General features: G+C 36.9%; 1 protein-coding gene across 1 annotated transcript in view; it reads left to right on the top strand.

The window, feature by feature from the left end:
- Window positions 1–19,176, top strand: part of TRHDE (thyrotropin releasing hormone degrading enzyme) — a 343,309-nt gene that overhangs the window by 181,719 nt on the left and 142,414 nt on the right. Inside the window, exons 4-5 of the mRNA XM_058568845.1 lie at window positions 1,949–2,103; window positions 4,824–4,937. Coding sequence (XP_058424828.1) covers window positions 1,949–2,103; window positions 4,824–4,937 — 269 coding nt within the window. The remainder of the gene's footprint in view (window positions 1–1,948; window positions 2,104–4,823; window positions 4,938–19,176) is intronic.

Below are 19,176 nucleotides of genomic sequence, written 5' to 3'. Positions count from 1 at the left end.
CCTGAACTTGCAACTGGAGTCTGACGTGGTGGTGGTGGGGCAGTCTTGTAGGACTGAGCCCTTAGCCTGTGGAATATGATGCTATCTCTAGGCAGACAGTGTCAGAATTGAGTTGAATTCTCCAGCATGTTGCCGGTGTCCAAGAATTGCTTGTTGGTGGTGTGGGAAACAGCCCACCCCTCCCCACCGCCCCCCACACACATTGACATTGAGTCCAGGAACCTAAAAGACCATTCCTCATCCTTTTCTCCTTCTTTCTCTCCTGAAGCAATCATGATTCTGAATTTGGTGTTTATTATTCCTATATGTGTGCGATTGTGTGTGCATTATACCACTACTATCTGTCTGGGTATGTGTGTGCATTTGTGAGTATCCATTTACAACATATCATATCATTCTGCTTGTTTTAAGTAGTATATGTAAGGGTCATTTTACATCTTGTTCCCTCAAGTTTATGTTTTTCAGATTATCCATGTTGATACACGTAGTGTTAGAAACTAGTGGTGAGATCATTTATTTCAATTGCTATATGGTATTCCTTTATATAATTATTTCACTGTTTCTTGCCCATTATCTTGATGAAGGGCATTTCATTTTCCATTTTCACTCTTACAAACAATACTGCAGTAAACATTCTTATACCATGGTTTTTTTTTTGGCACCCTAGGAAGTTACTCCAGGAATTATATTGGGAAGTGGAACTTCTGGTCAGAGACTATAAACGTTAGGTCATTGTGATTAAGAGCAAGGCACTGGAGCCAGGCTGCCTGGGTTCAAATCCCTAGTCTGCCATTGCTAGCTTTCCCAGAAAGCAATGAGCACAACTATTCTAGCCCTTCTCACGAGCAGGCAGGCCTTGCCACCAGCCCTGGCATCAGGCAGTTGGCTTGGCTTAGGTCCCTTTGGCTCTGGCAGGTTCTGCTGGAGCCAGTTCCCAGCTGCCAGTGCCTGTGGAGCCAGAACCCAGCAGGCATGTGGCTTCACATGCAATCACCACTTTGCATTTCTGTACCATTTCTGAGCCATGGAGAGGTTTATTTTCAAACCTGGAGATATTTTTTTAGTTTTCCCTTTTGTTGTTTTATGTATCATCACTATGTGTTTGGGGCAGAGGGAGAGCATCGAAGCATGAACAGACTGTGTTATCCTAACCAGAAGTTGTTGATACTTCTATGACCTTTTAAAAGAGGCACAAATCTTAGAGTCATCAATCATAGATTTTTGAAGGTGGAAGGGATTTTAGAGATAATGAAGGCCAATAAACTTATTTTATAGGTGAGGGAATTGTGGTCTCAAGAAATTAAGTGATTTACCAATGTCATATATATCTAGTTAACGGTGGAGGTGGGACCAGAACCGAAGCCTGCCAGTTCCCTCCATAGTCCTTTTGGCACTACCTCCACTGTTATAATTTTCTCTATAAGCTATATTTACATGTAACATTTTATTTTTAACAGAACTCAAAAAATCAATGAGAATTTAAGCAATTAGAAAAATGACATGTCATATTTTTAAACAGATGTAAGATGTTTTCTCTTGAAAAATACTGAGGTAAAAGTAAGAGTATAGTATTTACTGCGTTGAACTGAATCTATTTTCATTAGAAGGTACAATGCCTCTTGACTGCATAGATTCCTGCTGCATTTGGTTTTCTTGACTTTCTGAAACTTGTCAGGATGGGCCCATCAATAATGGTGCCGATACTTTCAGCCTCCTACAGCATTGGGTCTGAAAATGAATGGTGATGAATGGATGTGGCCATTGTTTACAGTGATAGCCTGTATTTCTCCTGTCCTGGAGAAATGGCAGGTAGTTTAATTTAGAAAAGAAATTTGCTAAGACAGAGAAAGTATTCCTTATAATTAGGATTTCTGGACTCTTTTAGGATATGAATTTAGGATCTGGTATATCTGTTAAAGCCTTTGGAATTATTTTATTCTATTTCTAGATCTTTTAGCTGTGCCTAAGCATCCGTATGCTGCTATGGAGAACTGGGGACTAAGTATTTTTGTGGAACAAAGAATACTGCTGGATCCCAGTGTTTCATCTATTTCTTATTTGCTGGATGTCACCATGGTCATTGTTCATGAGATATGTCACCAGGTATGAGAAAAAGATCAGGTGTAAGTATAATTGCAAACTATTGAAAATGTAGAATGATTTCAGATACTTAGATTAGGGGCTAGATTATTATCCTCCCAATTAAGTTTTAATTATATAGAGAGCACTGTATAGTTCTTTCTGGAAGATATGTCATCTTTCTCAGATGACAGCCCAAACAAAAGCAAACACACTGATCATATTGAATAAGCAACTGTCATTCATTTAGTTGAGGAGTGAGATGGCACCCAGCAGTCTCTTTGGAGACCTAAGCCAGTCAATACGGCTTGTCAACCTTGCTTTATTTTCTTGTGATTATTGGTGTGTATATATGGTAAGTACAGTGATGGCAATGATTTATTGCATTGCTGCAAGATACAGCTGAGTTTTGTGTACGTGTCAAGATTTGCTTTTGCTGAAATCAATTTGTTATTCCCCTTCTCCCATCACACAGACACTTAGGAAGTCTTTCACTAACTCAGCCATAGACTTTTTGTTCTCAAATGATTGATATTTTTTTGTCTTGGCACGTTCAGAAATTCATATGTAAATTAGCCAACTTTGTAGTGAAGCTAAGGTAAAATTAATTTCATTTTGATTTTATGCACTTTTTTTACAATGAGTGGAAGGTATTACAGAGATTTTTGCAGTGCTTGTTTGAATCTTGATTCTAGAGAAAAAAATAACTGAAAATAAATGTTCATGCTAAAAGAAAGCAATACCTGTCCTGGTTACCAGTGACAATGGATAGTTTTTAAGTTAAAATGCCAGAAATCTCATTGTGATACTGTATAACTTCAATTGGTTATGAATCAAAAACCTTTTTAAAAGGCTAGAAAAACTTAAGAAAGACTGCTGTGGAAAATACTTGCCGTGAGAGAAGGTGAACTGCTAAATGCGAATGCGGGAATACTGACTTGGTAAATTGGTGCAGGCCCTACGCCCGTTCACCTAAGTGTCCGCCTTCTGCAGTGGACCTGTGAGATGTTTGCACCTGTCCTGCTGGCCAGGTTGGGCATGTGTTTCCCACCTAAGAGACTTGCAGGAATCCATTGCAGAGATAACTACTCCTATACAGTGCTAAAGAGAATGGTTTCCATCCAAACCTCCAATTCTTTGAGACAAAAGCAGTTTCCTTTTTGAACATTCCTGGAAACAAGTTCTGTTGAAATAAGAGTGCATGGATAACGTTATTCTTGTTCCTAGAACTGGATCTCACTTGTTCCATATTCTGAGTACTTTCTTATTAGAGCTTAGTAGTGCTGGGCTACTTCCTGGGAGGGAGAACCAGAAACTGGGAGAAACACACAATAATTTCCACTATCATTGGAAACTGATATTGCCAAATATCATTGCCAAATTGTTTACTGTATTACCCTCTCTCCCCACCTATTTGTTGTCACAGTTCTTAAGACGGGCTTTCAATTTAAAGGAGAAACAGGCATTTTTGATAAAGAATAACAAATGTTTTAAATATTATTTATTTTGTGTCATCAGCATCTTCAGGATTATCTCTTATTTGTACGTCAGTGAGATCCTCTCGAGTAAGTGATGCTTCGATATGGAAACGCTCAGTCGCCCAGCTCCGCACTGCAGCTCCTAAAGCTGTGGATGGCCTGATGCTTGTCTGCCTTTTCCTCCCGTTTCTTAGATAGCTCGGTCCCACTCAGGGGCTTCCCACCAGGGTTACTATAGATGCCCGGAACTCTCTTGTCCAAGACTTTCTCATGGCTGGCTTCTTCCTATCATTCAAGACTGAGCTCAAATGTCACCTGCTTAGAGAGAACACCTTTGCTTTTACAATGTAAAGCGGCCCCTCCTCATTCTTATCACACTGTATTAGGATCTGAAATTGCATTGTTCATTTGCCTATTTATTTTTTATTTTCTATCTCACCTCGTCTCCTGCCTACACAATACAGTGTCAGCTGCATGAGAAGGTACATTATCTGAATTTTCATCATTGAATATGAAGTCTTTAGGATAGCTTTTGGCATACATGTTTTTTTAATAAAAAAAGAATTCTTTTAATCTTTTGCTGAACAAACAAGGATTTCAGAGTAATGCATCATGATCTAATCAAAACATCAATTAAAAATTACATTATTTTTCAAGAAGGGATCTTAGAGAGTCTCATTATCATAGAGTCATGGAGAGTCAGGTGTGGAGCATCTTAAAAGCCCTTAGTTCCCTTAATCTTCTGATGTCTTCTCTGAATTGCCTCTGGTACTAGAAGGCGATGCTTCGGTACTTCCTGTGCTGAGTCACTTGCTACCTCTTGAGGCAGTATTTTCCCTCAGTCTGTTAGCGGGTCTCCTGCAGACATCCACCAACCCCAATCTCCATCTGTTAGTCCTGATTTCTTCCTTGTAGGGCCACAAGACACAAGCCTTTTCCTCTTCTGCATACTAGGCCTTCAGATATTTGAAGATAGCTGTCATCAGTTTTTTTCTCCTGAGTCCTTTCTGCTCCAGGTTAAATATTCTTTTTGTATTCCTTGATCATTTTATTTTTGTTCTTCCTTGAACGCATTCATAAAAAACTAGTGTCACCCAAGTAGTCAAATAAATCAATAGTCTTGCCACAACACATTTTAAAATCACAAAATCAATTGGAGAATGAATTCCAGTTATGATAATCATAGTTTAATACGTTTAACTTTAGGTAAAATAATTATGGGATAGATTTGGTTTCATGTGATGCCCATTCATTTTGTCACTGCAGTGGTTTGGTGACCTCGTGACTCCTGTGTGGTGGGAAGACGTGTGGCTGAAGGAAGGTTTTGCTCACTACTTTGAATTTGTTGGTACAGACTACCTCTACCCTGGCTGGAACATGGTACGTCACTTTTAATTGTTTGGAACTCCCAGTGAAAGGTTGGTCTGGTGTTATCTTGGGCTTGTATTATCATCAGAGGCGAGTGAAAACACCAACTGATGCATGAAAACAACTAGATGCCCAATAAAGAAAAAGTAACCAAAATTTAAATGATAAATGGTTTTGAAATAGATTCAAAATGGTTCTTTTGAAATGCTGTTGTCATTAACTTTATGGAGAGGGATGCACATTATACCCGTATTAGGATTTGTTGTCCCTTAAGCAGTGATGTTCTAAAGCATCCTAGAAGAAAAAGTAGAGGGAGGGCGTGACTTTTATATGTCTTTTAATATAAGTTTTTCATTTTACATAAGCTTCCATTAATCAATAAGTGACTGTTATTATTGAATGGAGCCCAGAGTATGTCTTGTTTTAGAACAAATTTTAAATTTACTTTAAGTGGTACTATGTAAAAGTTGCAAAGTTCCAACATTTACCAACTTAGAAGCTCAAATTTCACCTGTGATATAGCATAGGTAATCGAATATATTTATTTTACACTGCTCTTTTTTGATGTTTAAATTACTAATAATAAGTGATTATCTAATTATCTGTCATGATTATAAGTATGATTTGAAGGGTATTTAAACGAAGGTGAAATACGAAGATGTCTCTAAGTCATGATGTAACTTCTCTACTATAAATTCAACCAACTCCTGCTGGGTAAAAAATGTCATCTTACAGATCTCACAGAAGAAATGTTACAATAATAATACCATATCAATATGTTTTAATTATGTTTATGCAGTTTTGTCTATGTTTTATAAAGCCAGCATGGTTCATTTGCACAATGTATGAGATAATTTTACTTAGCCTTCTGTATCTAGGTATATATGTATATATGATACAATTCTAAAAATTTCACTTGAACTGTTTTATCATGGCATTGAAATTAATTAAAAATGCCTTTAAGGACTTTGAAGAAAAATCACCAATACCGTGCAATATCAATTATTTAAAGTACTCTTTAACAAGTGTGGAATTTTAAAACTAAAATGTTTAAGGATATTGAAACATTTCCAAAAATACCTTTTGGTTTTTAGATGACTTTCAACCAACTTTGTTTAAAATTTTCGTTTAATTTTCATTATGCTGTGGATTATTACTGATTTATAATTTCATTATGTCTCAATATTAAAAGATGTCCTTACTACAAATGACATGTTACTCATGTAGGTAAGCCTTTTTCTTTTTTAGCTCATTTAGTTATCTATGATAAAATCCTTTCTATTCATCATTATGAAAAATACATCTTGGATTAAAAAGTAATCAACAGAATTATACCTAGGGTGAGAGCTGACAGCTTTTGATGGTGTTAGTGTGGCAATATATCCTAAGTTTCAATGTCCTTATGCGGGATTTTCTCTTTGGATAATTTTTTATATTCCTTCATCATTTTCATCAGTTAAGTTACAGATGTAGGCCTTCTGGAGGACATTTTTAAGAAGTATTGAAAATGAGCACAGAGTGTAAATAACACATGTGAGACTTTGTCTTTAAGAGGACACAGACCACAAACTGGAAGTATAGAAACCATGGGGTGGTAAGATATTAGATTTTATTTCTTAAAAATCCATATTTTATGATTAAGAAATGGGAATTAATGATGGCATAAGATCAATGACACAGAAGGTCCACCCTGTTCAACTACAGACTGTAAGACTACACTCCAGTACAGTCAATTAGGCAATGGTCGGGAGGGCTCAACATGACGTCTCTGTATGTTCAGATTGTAAAGACTATATAAAGACTGTTTGAACTTTGATTGCTTTTGCTTTTTAGTAGCTTTCTTTACTTAGTTTGTAGAGTACCTCAATATACTAAATTCATAAAACCTATAAGAGGAAACTCCCAACAAATTGTTCCTCCATATATTATTAATATCTTCTTTGCAAACAAAATTTTAAGACTAAGTTAGCCCCATAAATAAGAGAGAGTATTAAGTGACTTTAAAGCTGTGCCAGCACTATTTTTCGTAATGGCATCAGCAAAAGTGAAAGAAACACTAGAAAGAACAAGAGTGGCGGCTGTGTCAGCAGTAATTCACTCTACTGTGATGTGCATAGACACCCACTAGGAGTGCCAGCCTGGGCTCCACTGAAGCTCTGCCTGAAACAGAAAATCCAGAAGTCAGGCTTGTGTCAGGAGTAAAGAAATTCAGGAAGCTGACCTCTTTTGCCTCTAATCTCAAAAAAAGTTCTTTTATCATTTTTAGACACAAGGCTCAAGCACTGAAATACAATTTCAACGCTAGAGAGATTACTATGGCAATCTACCTTTGGTGAAATAACAATAAAGAAGCCAGAATTACATAGTGTAGTTCAGGACGCTCTTGTTCTGCCTTAGGCCAGTGTGCTTGGTCTGCTTACCTGTCTGTGAAATCTTAGGGCAGGTGTATGTGTGTGTTTTCAGAGCCAGTTTCTGACACAGAAGTAATCAGTTTTTACATTAGGAACACAACATGGAATAAAAATTATTTTGGTGGTTTTGTTCCCCAGCAAACTAATCAAGTTTACCATTTTATAGACATGGACTTTACAGGTAGTATGATGTAAGGTCAGGCGAATGGATGGAAAGAAGAAATTCAGATTCTAAGAAAGGCATTTCACTTCTCTGACTCATCCTGATCATTTGAAAAATGGGGCAATTATTCTGACTTAGCAACCTCATGTAATTTTTCTGAAGATAAAATAATTTGCAAGGTCTTTGAAATGTGTGAACCACTATACAAACATGTGGACCTGGAAAATGAATGCTCCATTAGAGAGATGCACTGATTTTATGTATAGATGCCTTAACATTTCCAACCCCAGGGATCTATTTTGACACCTAGATTTATAACAATTATGTATAGGTTACAAAATAATTTCAGTAATCTTGTAAGTAGACTCAATCTCACCAAATCAATTCTTATCTATACTGGCAATGTAGACTATTCTGTAGGATCAGGAGCCTTAGATAATGTTTCATTCATCAAACAGAAGTGTATGAGACCATCAGAAGCAACTTCAGCTCAGGGCTAAGGACACATTCACAGGGTGAGTAGTCCTTCTGCTTGATGGTATTTGATCAGAGTTGGCTGTTAGTGACAACATTATTAGATGGATCAAGTTACAGTATGCTACTGATGGCAATTATATTGAATTTTACTGTGTCCTCAAAAGGGAGAAAAGGGGAGTTGGCCCGGTGGTGCAGTGGTTAAGTTTGGCGCGTTCTGCTTCGGTGGCCGGGAGTTTGCAGGTTTGGATCCTGGCACGGACCTACTCACTACTCAACAAGCCATGCTGTGGTGGCGTCCCACATACAAAATAGAGGAAGATGGGCACAGATGCTAGCTCAGGGCCAATCTAACCAAAAAAAAAGAGAGAAAAGGAAAGACATATGCAACATAGTTACTATTCTTCAACAGTTCTTAATTATTTTAATTTAAATAATTAAAAGTCTATGATAAAAGAGTTTTAATATAGGAAAAGGATGCATAGTAAAATGTTACTATGAAGAACTCCTTATTTTACAAACCTGGTGCTGATGTAGGCAAAATCACATTTCTTGTGCATATTGCACAGGTCTTCATTATAATTTGTATCTATATTGTAGGTGTGTCCTTTAGTTTCCTGAATGTAGCATTGTAAAGACATGCTATTCGAATGAGAATTATTAAACATGAGTGTCTGTTCTTTTATTAAGTGAATTGGGGTGCTGTGGTGCTTCACACAGAAATAACTTTACACACTGATAAAGTATGCAGAGTGGGAATTCTCTCTAAATTTTTATGAGGACACATACCTGGGCATAAAGATAACTATTAATGGAGAATCATGCAACTAAAACTTCATTATGCTGAATACTTAGGATATCTGAAAGTGTATTGCCCAAAACTTTGATAAATGTTCTCAATCATCTCTGTCATGGGAAGGACTAAAATAATAAAAATGAATTCTGCCATGAGACTCAGTATCATTTTAATGTGCTCCAACAAAAATTGCCTGCTAAATTTGACAGGCATTGCAATAAAATTATCTTTACTTTTTAAATTATTTTATTTTTATTCAAAAAGGAGTTGAGAATATCATTAGTGAACTGAAATAGATATAGAGTTTATTGAGTTCAATGTTTTTCCAAGTTTAAATGCAAAGATGTACTGCTTAATCACCCTAAACAATAATAAAAAACCCTCTATTATTCAGAGAGGGGGAAACAGAAAAGGAGAGAGAAAAAAAAAAATCTTGATTTTGGTCAATATTTTACTTGTTCACTTGTTCATTTCTTATATCCATCCTTGATTTAATGTCTGTAGGGAAAATACTTCCACATACTTTTGTTTTTTGAGGAAGATTAGCCCTGAGCTAACGTCTGTTGCCAATTCTCCTTGTTTTCCCGAGGAAGACTGGCCCTGGGCTAACGTCCATGCCCATCTTCCTCTCCTTTGTATGGGACGCAGCCACAGCATGGCTTGCCAAGTGGTGTGTAGGCCCTCGCCTGGGGTTCCGAACCTGCTAACCCCAGGCCACTGAAGCAGAGTGCATGAACTTAACCCTACGCCACGCGTGGCCCATTTTCATGTACTTTTCAAAGTTAGTTAACACGTTTCAACAATAGTTGGTATATTGCTACTATTGCCTATAATTCATTGATATCAAAATATATTTTTGCCCAAAAGAGTTATGAGGTTAGAGATAGACCATTTGAGAATTAAATATTCATTTTAGAATCTTACCTTATAAATAGTGAATATCAAATAAATGTACATATATACTCATGGTTTTCCATATAGTCGTTTGTCTATTATGATCAAAATCCACGTATAATATTCTAACTCCTGAGAAGTCAGTAAATTAGAAGGTGATCCAATTGTTTTCAACTGGTCGATGAGATTTTACTCTCAAATGACTGATACATACTGAATGTGAAAAGTTTAAAGGCTTCTTATGGCTAGTCCCAAGGGTCTGTGGTCTTTTTGATACTGTTCAGTAGCTTAGAAGTGACATTTACCTTGAAAGACGGGCAGGAAAGTGGAAGGAGCAGCTGCCTCGGTCTCTTGGGGGATCACAGTCTTCAAATGGACCTCTTCTTTGTGTTTTCCTTCAGTCTGCCCTCCTCTCCCCTCTGCAAGCAAATTTCTCTTTCTGCTGAAAATATAGACTTTTTTTTTAAAGAAGAGAGAAACAGTTTTTTTTTTTCTAATTGGAGAGGAACTGAGGAGCGGTGGCCCTCGCTCTGGGAGAAAGGTTGCTTTTTCCTTAGCACTCGTGGTCGGAGCAGTCTCGGGCATGGGTGGACAGCAGGCCTGTACCAGGGACCGGGCAAGCACACAGACCGAGTCAGAGCCGCGGGGAGACCCGCAGCCCACGCGCCGCACGGAGGGGGCGCCGCGCGCCCCGGCTGCCCTGGGAGCGCACGGGGAGGGGTCTCGTGTGCGCGGCCCACTCGCGGGGCTGAGACCACCCTCAGAGCGCGTGCGGAGGAGGATAATCCAGAGAGGACGCGGTGTGCAGAAGCAGGCCAGAGGTTGGGATTCTAACCAATGGTGAGCGAAGACGTGCTAAGAAATGCTGGCGAGGAATAGCAGTGCAGACAGGAGCTGCAGGTGTTAGACGAACACGTCACCACAGCCCGCGCTGCGGCTAAGGCAGGAACAAACTGTGTGCACCTCTCAGTTTAAGACTAGTTTAAGACTAATTCTGTGCTTTTTTTTTTTTTTTTTTTGTGAGGAGATCAGCCCTGAGCTAACATCCGCCAATCCTCCTCTTTTTTTTTTTTTTTTTTTGCTGAGGAAGACGGCCCTGGGCTAGCATCGGTGCCTATCTTCCTCCACTTTATATGGGACGCCGCCACAGCATGGCTTACCAAGCAGTGCGTCGGTGCGCGCCCGGGATCCGAACCAGCGAAGCCCGGGCCGCCGCAGCGGAGCGCGCGCACTTAACCGCTTGCGCCACCGGGCCGGCCCCTAATTCTGTGCTTTTTACAAAATATCTTGATGACGTGCTAGTAGCTCTGTTAAGGGCATCTATTAGAAAGAAGAGTGAATAAGGCCGGGCGATCGTTTGTTATTTGTTGAAGTACATTAACTGATTTAGAAGTTGTATGTTACAAATACATTTTTGAAGATAAAACTACAACTGAAGAATAGATAATACATTCATACTTTTGTTTTGTTTACACCTGTAGTCCTTTTGTAAGAATCAAGACTTTGCCTTCACAGTTGTTCCCAAAATGGAAGCTTTGAAGAACCTGTTATCAAGGTGTGTTATCAGCGTGTGTTAAGTCTCAGAACATGCAAATATGCTTCATTTACTGCTTCAGGAAGACAGCTCTTATTAAGTAAAATAGCTTTAGTGAGGAAAGGGAAAAAACATAATTCATAACTATTCATGTGTGTTCACATATATCTCTACGTATTCAGGGATGTATCTGGGAGGTTTTCTTAGTCATTACTTCACATTTTTTCCTATATGAATTTTTAAAATGTAAAACAAAGCTGCAAATTGAAATTTCATGTGTGTTCTTTTTAAAGGATGATTTTTTTCAAGCAAAGTCATTTTGTTCAGAAAGACACTGTTTCAGGTTTTCTATATTTTAAACTTAGAGATAAAAGATAAATGAGTATTCCCTTTGGAATAAAGTATTTCTTCCAAAGACCGTGTTCAGGTTTGCAGGGTGTCAAGGTCTTTCTACACTTCCTTAGGAATTTCAAAAGCAACCCATAAATTGACAGACTTAGACACTTTCTATGAAGAAAACTCTTACTGAACTTGGAGCCTAACTAATGCAAGGCCATCCTTTTTCATATCTAGAAATATTGCAGGGAAAGTTAACCCATTCATTCCCCTTTCAAGCAAGAACAGTTTGTAAGCAAAACATTCCAAGTTGCTAAAAATTGTCAGACATCACTTGATAAGCCAAAAAACTGATAATGCCAAAAATTTATATGAAAATGATGAAATGTTCTGTTAGACATCATTGTCCTCAAATATATATTATTTGCAATAGCAGATGATACCACTATTTAATCTGTCCCTTTTATCACCCTTGGAAAAATGTTTATCTTTCTATAATATATGAATTGTTCAACATCTGATATTATTCAGCATTTTCCCAGATATGTTAAAAAGAATTTGCTTTGCAAAGCCTCTAACACAAACACAACCAAAAATGAAAGCTGGGCACTAAGAGGGCAACCAAAGAATGATTCATTAATTTTCTAGTTATTAATCATCCTTAACCAGGCAGCTGTATGTTTTAAAAGACGTTAGAACACAACTCATTTCTAAGCAAGCAGTGACTGTCTCAGTCCATAACACTTTATGGGACTTTTTTTTTCCTTTTCATCAAGGTTACTTTAACAACGTTCAGATGTTACTAGACAAGGATGTCAGAAATGAAAGTAGTAAGTTCAATTGACACAAATCAAAAAATGCAAAAGAGCTTCTTCTTTTTTGTGTGTATGTGAGGAAGATCGGCACTGAGCTAACATCTGCCAAACCTCCTCTTTTTGCTGAGGAAGGCTGGCCCTGGGCTAACATCCATGCCCATCTTCCTCCACTTTACATGGGACACCGCCACAGCATGGCTTGAAAAGCAGGGCGTCGGTGCACGCCTGGATCTGAACCGGTGAACCCCGGGCCGCCGCAGCGGAGCACGCCCACTTAACTGCTTGCACCACCGGCCGGCCCATAAAAGAGCTTGTTGTGAAGAGAAAGCAAAAAAAAAAAAAAAAAAAAAAATCGAGCAATAAGATAATTTGAGGTTGATGAAGATTTTGCCTCAATTACTCCAGTCACCCTTGTAATAATAAAGACACACAGCATTTACTGTGTACCATTAAACACTTTCCATATATTAATTCTCTGTGAAATTGAGGTGGACATCCTGCTGGGTATCTGGAGAGTACGCACCTCTGTTATCATTTCCTGAAGAGTCTGAAGAGCGTGGTGATGGCTAGACCACCGTGCAGTCCACCACACAGGCAGCCCTCCTCAACCAGGAATCTGAAAGACGGTTCTGGGTAGAGCATGTTTGACACTGAGCTGAATTCTCTCTGTGGATCTACCATCGACAAACTTAAGTAAGCCCCTTTTGAAACTATTTATGTCTTTAGCCTTTCATCTCTCCCTGGGATTGAGGAAATAAAATTCTTTCTAATGATTGGAATGTCATCTTTTGTTATATTTGTGTCATATTTGTCTTTAAAAACTAAGATATGTGGGAATGCTTTCTTTTCTCTAGGAACCTACTTGAAATACACCTGGGTCCAATTAATTCCTTTAATCATTTTCCATTCTCCAGATTTTATTTATAGTTCAGCGATGCCTTTCCTGAGTGCTGTTAACAGTATATTAGCTCAGTAATCTTGTATAAGCGAGTTTGATGGCTTGCTGCCATTTCTTTTTTGCCATTCCAGTCAGTGATACATTTCATTCCTTCGCTTATTAAATCATTCAAAGAAATATCAAGCACCTAAAATGAGGCATTTGTTTTGCAATTTCTGTGGAATAAACTTCATGGCATTAGTGTGGAACTGCGACCTGTGAGTCTCTTATGTGCAGTATGTTTTGTCTTGAGTTAGTCTCTGTGGGTGAATTTAGGATTGTGTTGGCTCTCAGTTGACCAACCATGCCTCTGTCAGAAGTTGCTTTCTTTACGGAGTAGCTCAAAACACAGATCCGTAACCTCAGTCTGACTGTTTATATTAATAGATATATTTGGAAAATAAAATTTAGAGCAATAAGTCCCAGAGGATTAGCCAAATGATGCAACAATAAGAACATTTAGCTGCATATTATTATTTTTATACTGTGTGGCTCAAACACGTTCTCTAATATTTACTCAGATTACCTAGTTACAATAGCTATTTCTCTTCATTTAGATTTTGAGTAACTTTCTGCTTGGTTAAATTCTACTTTTGAGTCCTGTTCTTTCTCTAAGCTTCACAGCTTTGATTGGAAGATAAGTACTTTAAAGAGAAGATTTCTGGTCGTAGTGGTGTTGGTGGTGGTATGGTGGGATATTTTCATCTAAATTTTATTCATTTCCCAAGTTGTGTGATTAAAGATAAATTTAGGTCAATTGCTCCTTCAGAGCAAAACTTGGCATTAATTACATTCTCTTCCTAACTATCCACAGGATTGTCCAATTTGAGGGACTTGAAAGACAATGCGTTATTGAAGATGACTAATTAAAAACAGAAACTCTCAGAACAAAGTTTTTTGCTTTACTTTTAAGACAATAAGGAGCTTTTCTTGGAATCTTTGGCTTCTTTTGAGAGCTGACAAGTCATATCACTTCCCAGGCCTGAAAATAATTTGGCTTCTCACAACAAAATAATATATTTCTATTTGTTGCCAAGCATTTTGCTGGCGCTTTTTGGACCCTGACTGACAAAATTTTCCAGGAATTAGTCTATATTGACTCGTTCATTTTTCATTATTTAACAAGCATTTATCTGATGCCCATTTTCTGCTAGTTCCTCTTAGAGATGGGGAGCACACAGTGAGTGTGAAGCAGCGGGGCCCTCGGATCTCACAGATATGTTTTACCAATTCAGTTAGATGATTTTTGTCAGGATAATGTTACTTTACAGTTTCCTAAAATGAAGTTCACTTTCTTTTTTTCTGCCTGTCCCATGGGTTACATTTTTGACTCTCTGACTCTTGTTAGCTGTGTGATCTCGTTTCTCCATCTTCAAAATATGTAGGAAATACCTGTGCTGTTTTGTCACAGGCTAGTTAGAAATCAAAGAAGTTTTTATTCTTACTATTGTTGTTACCAAGATTATTGTTACTATTAGATACTTAAGTATAATTTTATCACCTTTAGCATCCAAAAATTGTTTTCCAGTGGAGTATATTGTGAATCACATATTAAAAATTAGCAAGACCAAAGAAACTGCCTTCACATAATACTATTGAGTACACCTATTCCATTTCTGAGTGATTCTGTATGCTAATATTTCAATATTTTTGCATTTTATAAATGGATTGCTAGTCCAGATTTTGCATTTGGAATAGTGAAGATTTTCTTTACTAATTTTACAATCAATTTATGAATATTATAGTTGCTTACTTTGAGATACAATAATATATAGGGTCTGGGAATAAACATGGAACTTCCTTTCTGAATTGGTTAACCCTCTGGGCCATAAGCACTCTGTGCTCTGGAGCTGTTTGTTATGGATCCTTAAATCTTTCAAATTAAAAAAAAAATAATGTTTTTATTTTCATGTACAGACTTCTGTGATCTGGCAACAAGTGTAAAATTTTATCAGGCTAGGTTTCTTTGATGAACTGACCATTTATATCACTAAATATTGAAATTAAAGTACAAAAAATGTGTTATTTAATAAATTTCATTCATCAGGTTAATAAGAATTTTGTTACAGAATTGAGGTCATGTGAATTATTATTTATTTCACAAATTAAAATAGCAAAATGAATTAGCCACTTGGTAACCATGTTAATAATACCTGCTGGGAGTTGATTAGCTTATCCCTGGAATTCTTCCAGACCTGAATAGTATAAGAAAGTTTCCATTAGAATGTACATGAAGATTGAATCTGTTTAAGATGATTAGTCAGTATGCATTTAAAAATTCTCTGAATTACGTTTTACCAGTCGAACATTATAGTACCTTGATTATTATTATTATTAATGTGTCTGCAAAATATTAGAGACTCCTTGTGGTGGGTGTGAGAAACAAGTGTGTAAGTATCATAAAAGATTGGCAAATTTTATTTCATTGAAATGTCTTACTAGCTTGTCAAAAAATTAAGCATAGACATAGAGGAAAAGATTCTTACTGCCAAAGTAGAGACAGGATTATTGAAAAGATGAAGAAGCTATTAACTCTCGGAAGCTTAAAATCTGTGGAGAGGATCACAAAGTGACATGCAGAAGAGTGGGAATGGGTTCGCGTTAACTAGCAAAGGACAGGAAGTAAATCTCCCCACTAAACAATATGCTTCCTTGGGTTACTGACTGTTGATTTCACCATCATTTCTCAGCATTTAACCCAAAGTATAGCATCTGTGTGGTGTTCAGTAATAAAAGTCTGGCCGAAAGTTAACAAAAAATTATGAACTGCTGGTCAACAGATCATTTATTAAAGATTATAACTGTTTCTATATCTATATTAGAAACTCATTCATTGAATTAAAAAGGATATTGAGATTAAAAATATATGAACTTAAATTGGATAAGTGTTTGAAGGAAAACGGAGGAAAGGTGTTAAGAAATCCTAAAAAATGAAGAGAAACTAAATGATATGAACATTTTAAGAGGGTTATATGAAAGCACATAGCATATGGTGATTGTTCGGTGATTTTTTTGGGCTGCTAGAATCAGAATGAGCTATGTAATTAGACAATCTGTTCATAATTATTACTGTGATTGACATTATTTGAAGCACATTCATGATCATTCTGTAAGACCCAAGATTATTATAATTAATGAAAATGTGAGTGACTGATGGTAGCTTCTGCCATGGCAATATCACTATCTTTAAGGCTCTTGAGTAATTCTGCAGAAGGTTCGGAATTTGGTTGTATATAATGCAGTATATTTTGTGTTCCATCTTAGCATTTTCCCTTAGCTGTGTCACATCTTGGATAATATAAGAGAAGAAACATTCAGCTTGGATGTTACAAACAAAAAATAAGGCAGCCAAAGGATGTAGTCATTGAAGAGACATGCATTTAACCCACTCTCTTTGTGTTAGTCATGTCGAGAGTGTGGCAGTTCATGAAAACCTGTGCAGGGACTTAGTTATTTGGGGTTATGGGAGGGTTCTAAAGTCATCTAAGATATTCTTATAGAAATGTAATTGCTATTTTCATTTATGCATTGATAAGTCATCTTAGAACATTTGTGGCTTCGCAGTGGATGAAATGTGATTGGTAGTTAAAGGAAATAAGAATATATAGAACATATTTCAGTTACTTATTGTGAAGCTTGTGTAAAATCACAGAATAATGTTACATCAGTAGAGATCTGCCTGGATTATTGTGTTCATGTACCACTTTCTGTAAAAGGTTATGGAAACAAACACAGAGGTAAAATTTTCAGAACAGTATAGTGCTTGGTTCATTATAGGCACTAATGGTGATTATATTTAAAATTACTCTTCTGTGCCTACCATATATATGTGTTTGCACAAGTTTGGACTGCTTTAACAGTATAAATGGACTGCTTTAAGAAGCTACACGTGAAAATGATTATTAATATCCTGGACATGTGTATTTTAAACATGAGATTTTGAAATGGTAACTTTTAAAGTATGTTGCTATATGGAAGCAACATTTATTTTCACTAGCTCCTTGGTTTTATCTCATCTATCAGTATGATTTAGCTGTCTATAAAATGTTAACTAATCAGTAAATTATATATTTCACAAGTAAATCTAGCTAACTTTCAACTGAGTAAAGCTAAAATACTTTTGGACATTTCAGGACTTTATAAAAAGTAGGATGACAATATAAAGTGATAGAGTAAAATTCTTATGATATTTTAGGAAACTTGGAGTCTAAATAATTTCTAATTTTTACAAATATGGCATTGTGTTATATGTTTACAAAAGATGATAGTTGCAAAGTTTTGCAGAGAGACCATATCACATAAAGAAACCCTGATGAATATTTTTCCCCAATATGTTTGCTTTTCCTCTTTGAATTCTTGACCGTATTCCTCTGCTTTAACCTGTGTCAGGATTTGACTAAGTCGTGACGAACAGGAGTGAAAAAGCCAAACCATGCAATGCTCTGTGTACCCACATCCCTTGTTCTCATGTAAGCAAGGGGTTCCGCTTAGTGATGACTCACATGGGATTTTGTTTAACTTATGAAACTGTAAAAGTCTTCATCTCATGGTAGTATAGATGTCCAGAGAGGTAGAACATAAGTGACATATTATATCTTATTTCTTTTTATGATGGATCCATTGAGGTTGAACCAACATGGTTGGTTAGACACGGGAGCATTTTTACTCCTCCCTGTCCCTCTATTCTCTACTCCCGTAGTATTCTGTTTATGCTACTAGTACTTCAGCCGTCAATAGCATTAATGAATCGTGCATGTATCTATCTCCCTATCGTAACAGGAGCTTCTGGGGGCAGGGGTTGCGTCCCAATTGTGTTTGTTTTCCCAGCCTCTAACACAGGGCATCGCGTATACGAAGTAAGTAATCAGTAAACTTGTGGATTAGATTGCATTGTTCAAGTAATTGTCATCATTGTCATTGATTTGACTCTAGTGATGAGAAAAGTGCCTTTATCTATATCCAACAAGGTATTGTGAACGTTAAAAACTTGAATAAGACATTGCTTTAAATAATCAAATGAAAATATTGCAAAAGGAAATATTTGTGTCTATTTGGCTGTCTATATATGTATCTAATGCATATCTGTATTTATGTCTGTGTCTGTAGTTATGTCTAAATCTACATTTAATTCATACATTTTGGAATTTTAAAGTAAATACTTTGTTTATGACCATTGATCATCACAAAATTTAACTAAAGTTTAGAGAAATATTTGGTACAATATTTTGTGATCACAAAGATAAAGCCTATATTGTGTGCTATTTGTATGTAATTATGCAATATTGTCCTATTTTTGTTTCCATTTGCTCCTCCCTCTAGTCCACTTTCCACTGTTTATTTATAGTTTTCTCTCTAAATGTAGATCTGGTGATGTCACTTCTTAATTCTAGCTTCTGAACTTGGCATTGAGGATCCTTAATGATTTTGATCTGGCCTCTCCCTCTGTGCTAATCACTAGTCATTGACCCCATTACACTCCCTGCCTTCTGCCACACAAAACTCTGTAGTCCCCAAACAGGCCATGCTGTTTCAAATCTCCATGACTTTTCGCAGATATTTCCTTCTGTCCAAAATGCCCCTTTCTGCTGCATCCTCCTAGAAAACACATATCATCCTTAAAGATTCAACTCAGACTATCCATTCAGCTTTTCCTGCCTTCTCCCAGGCAGAACAGATCACAGCCTTCTCTGTGTAGTCACACTATATCCTGAACCTACTTCCATTTTTAATATAGCAGGTGGTGTTTTAATATTTGTTTTCATCTTTGTCTCTCCTTCTACTACTATAAAATCTTTGAAGGTCGGATCCATGTCCTTGTATCTCTATCCCCAGAACCAGGCATACCATCTGGGATATAGCAGGTGCTCAATAAATATTTGTAGAACAAATTC

This window comes from Diceros bicornis, chromosome 25 (genome assembly GCF_020826845.1).
Source record: "Diceros bicornis minor isolate mBicDic1 chromosome 25, mDicBic1.mat.cur, whole genome shotgun sequence".
NCBI classification, from domain to species: Eukaryota; Metazoa; Chordata; class Mammalia; order Perissodactyla; family Rhinocerotidae; genus Diceros; species Diceros bicornis.
Note: the sequence above shows the minus strand (reverse complement) of the source record. Positions and strands in the feature narration are given on the sequence as shown.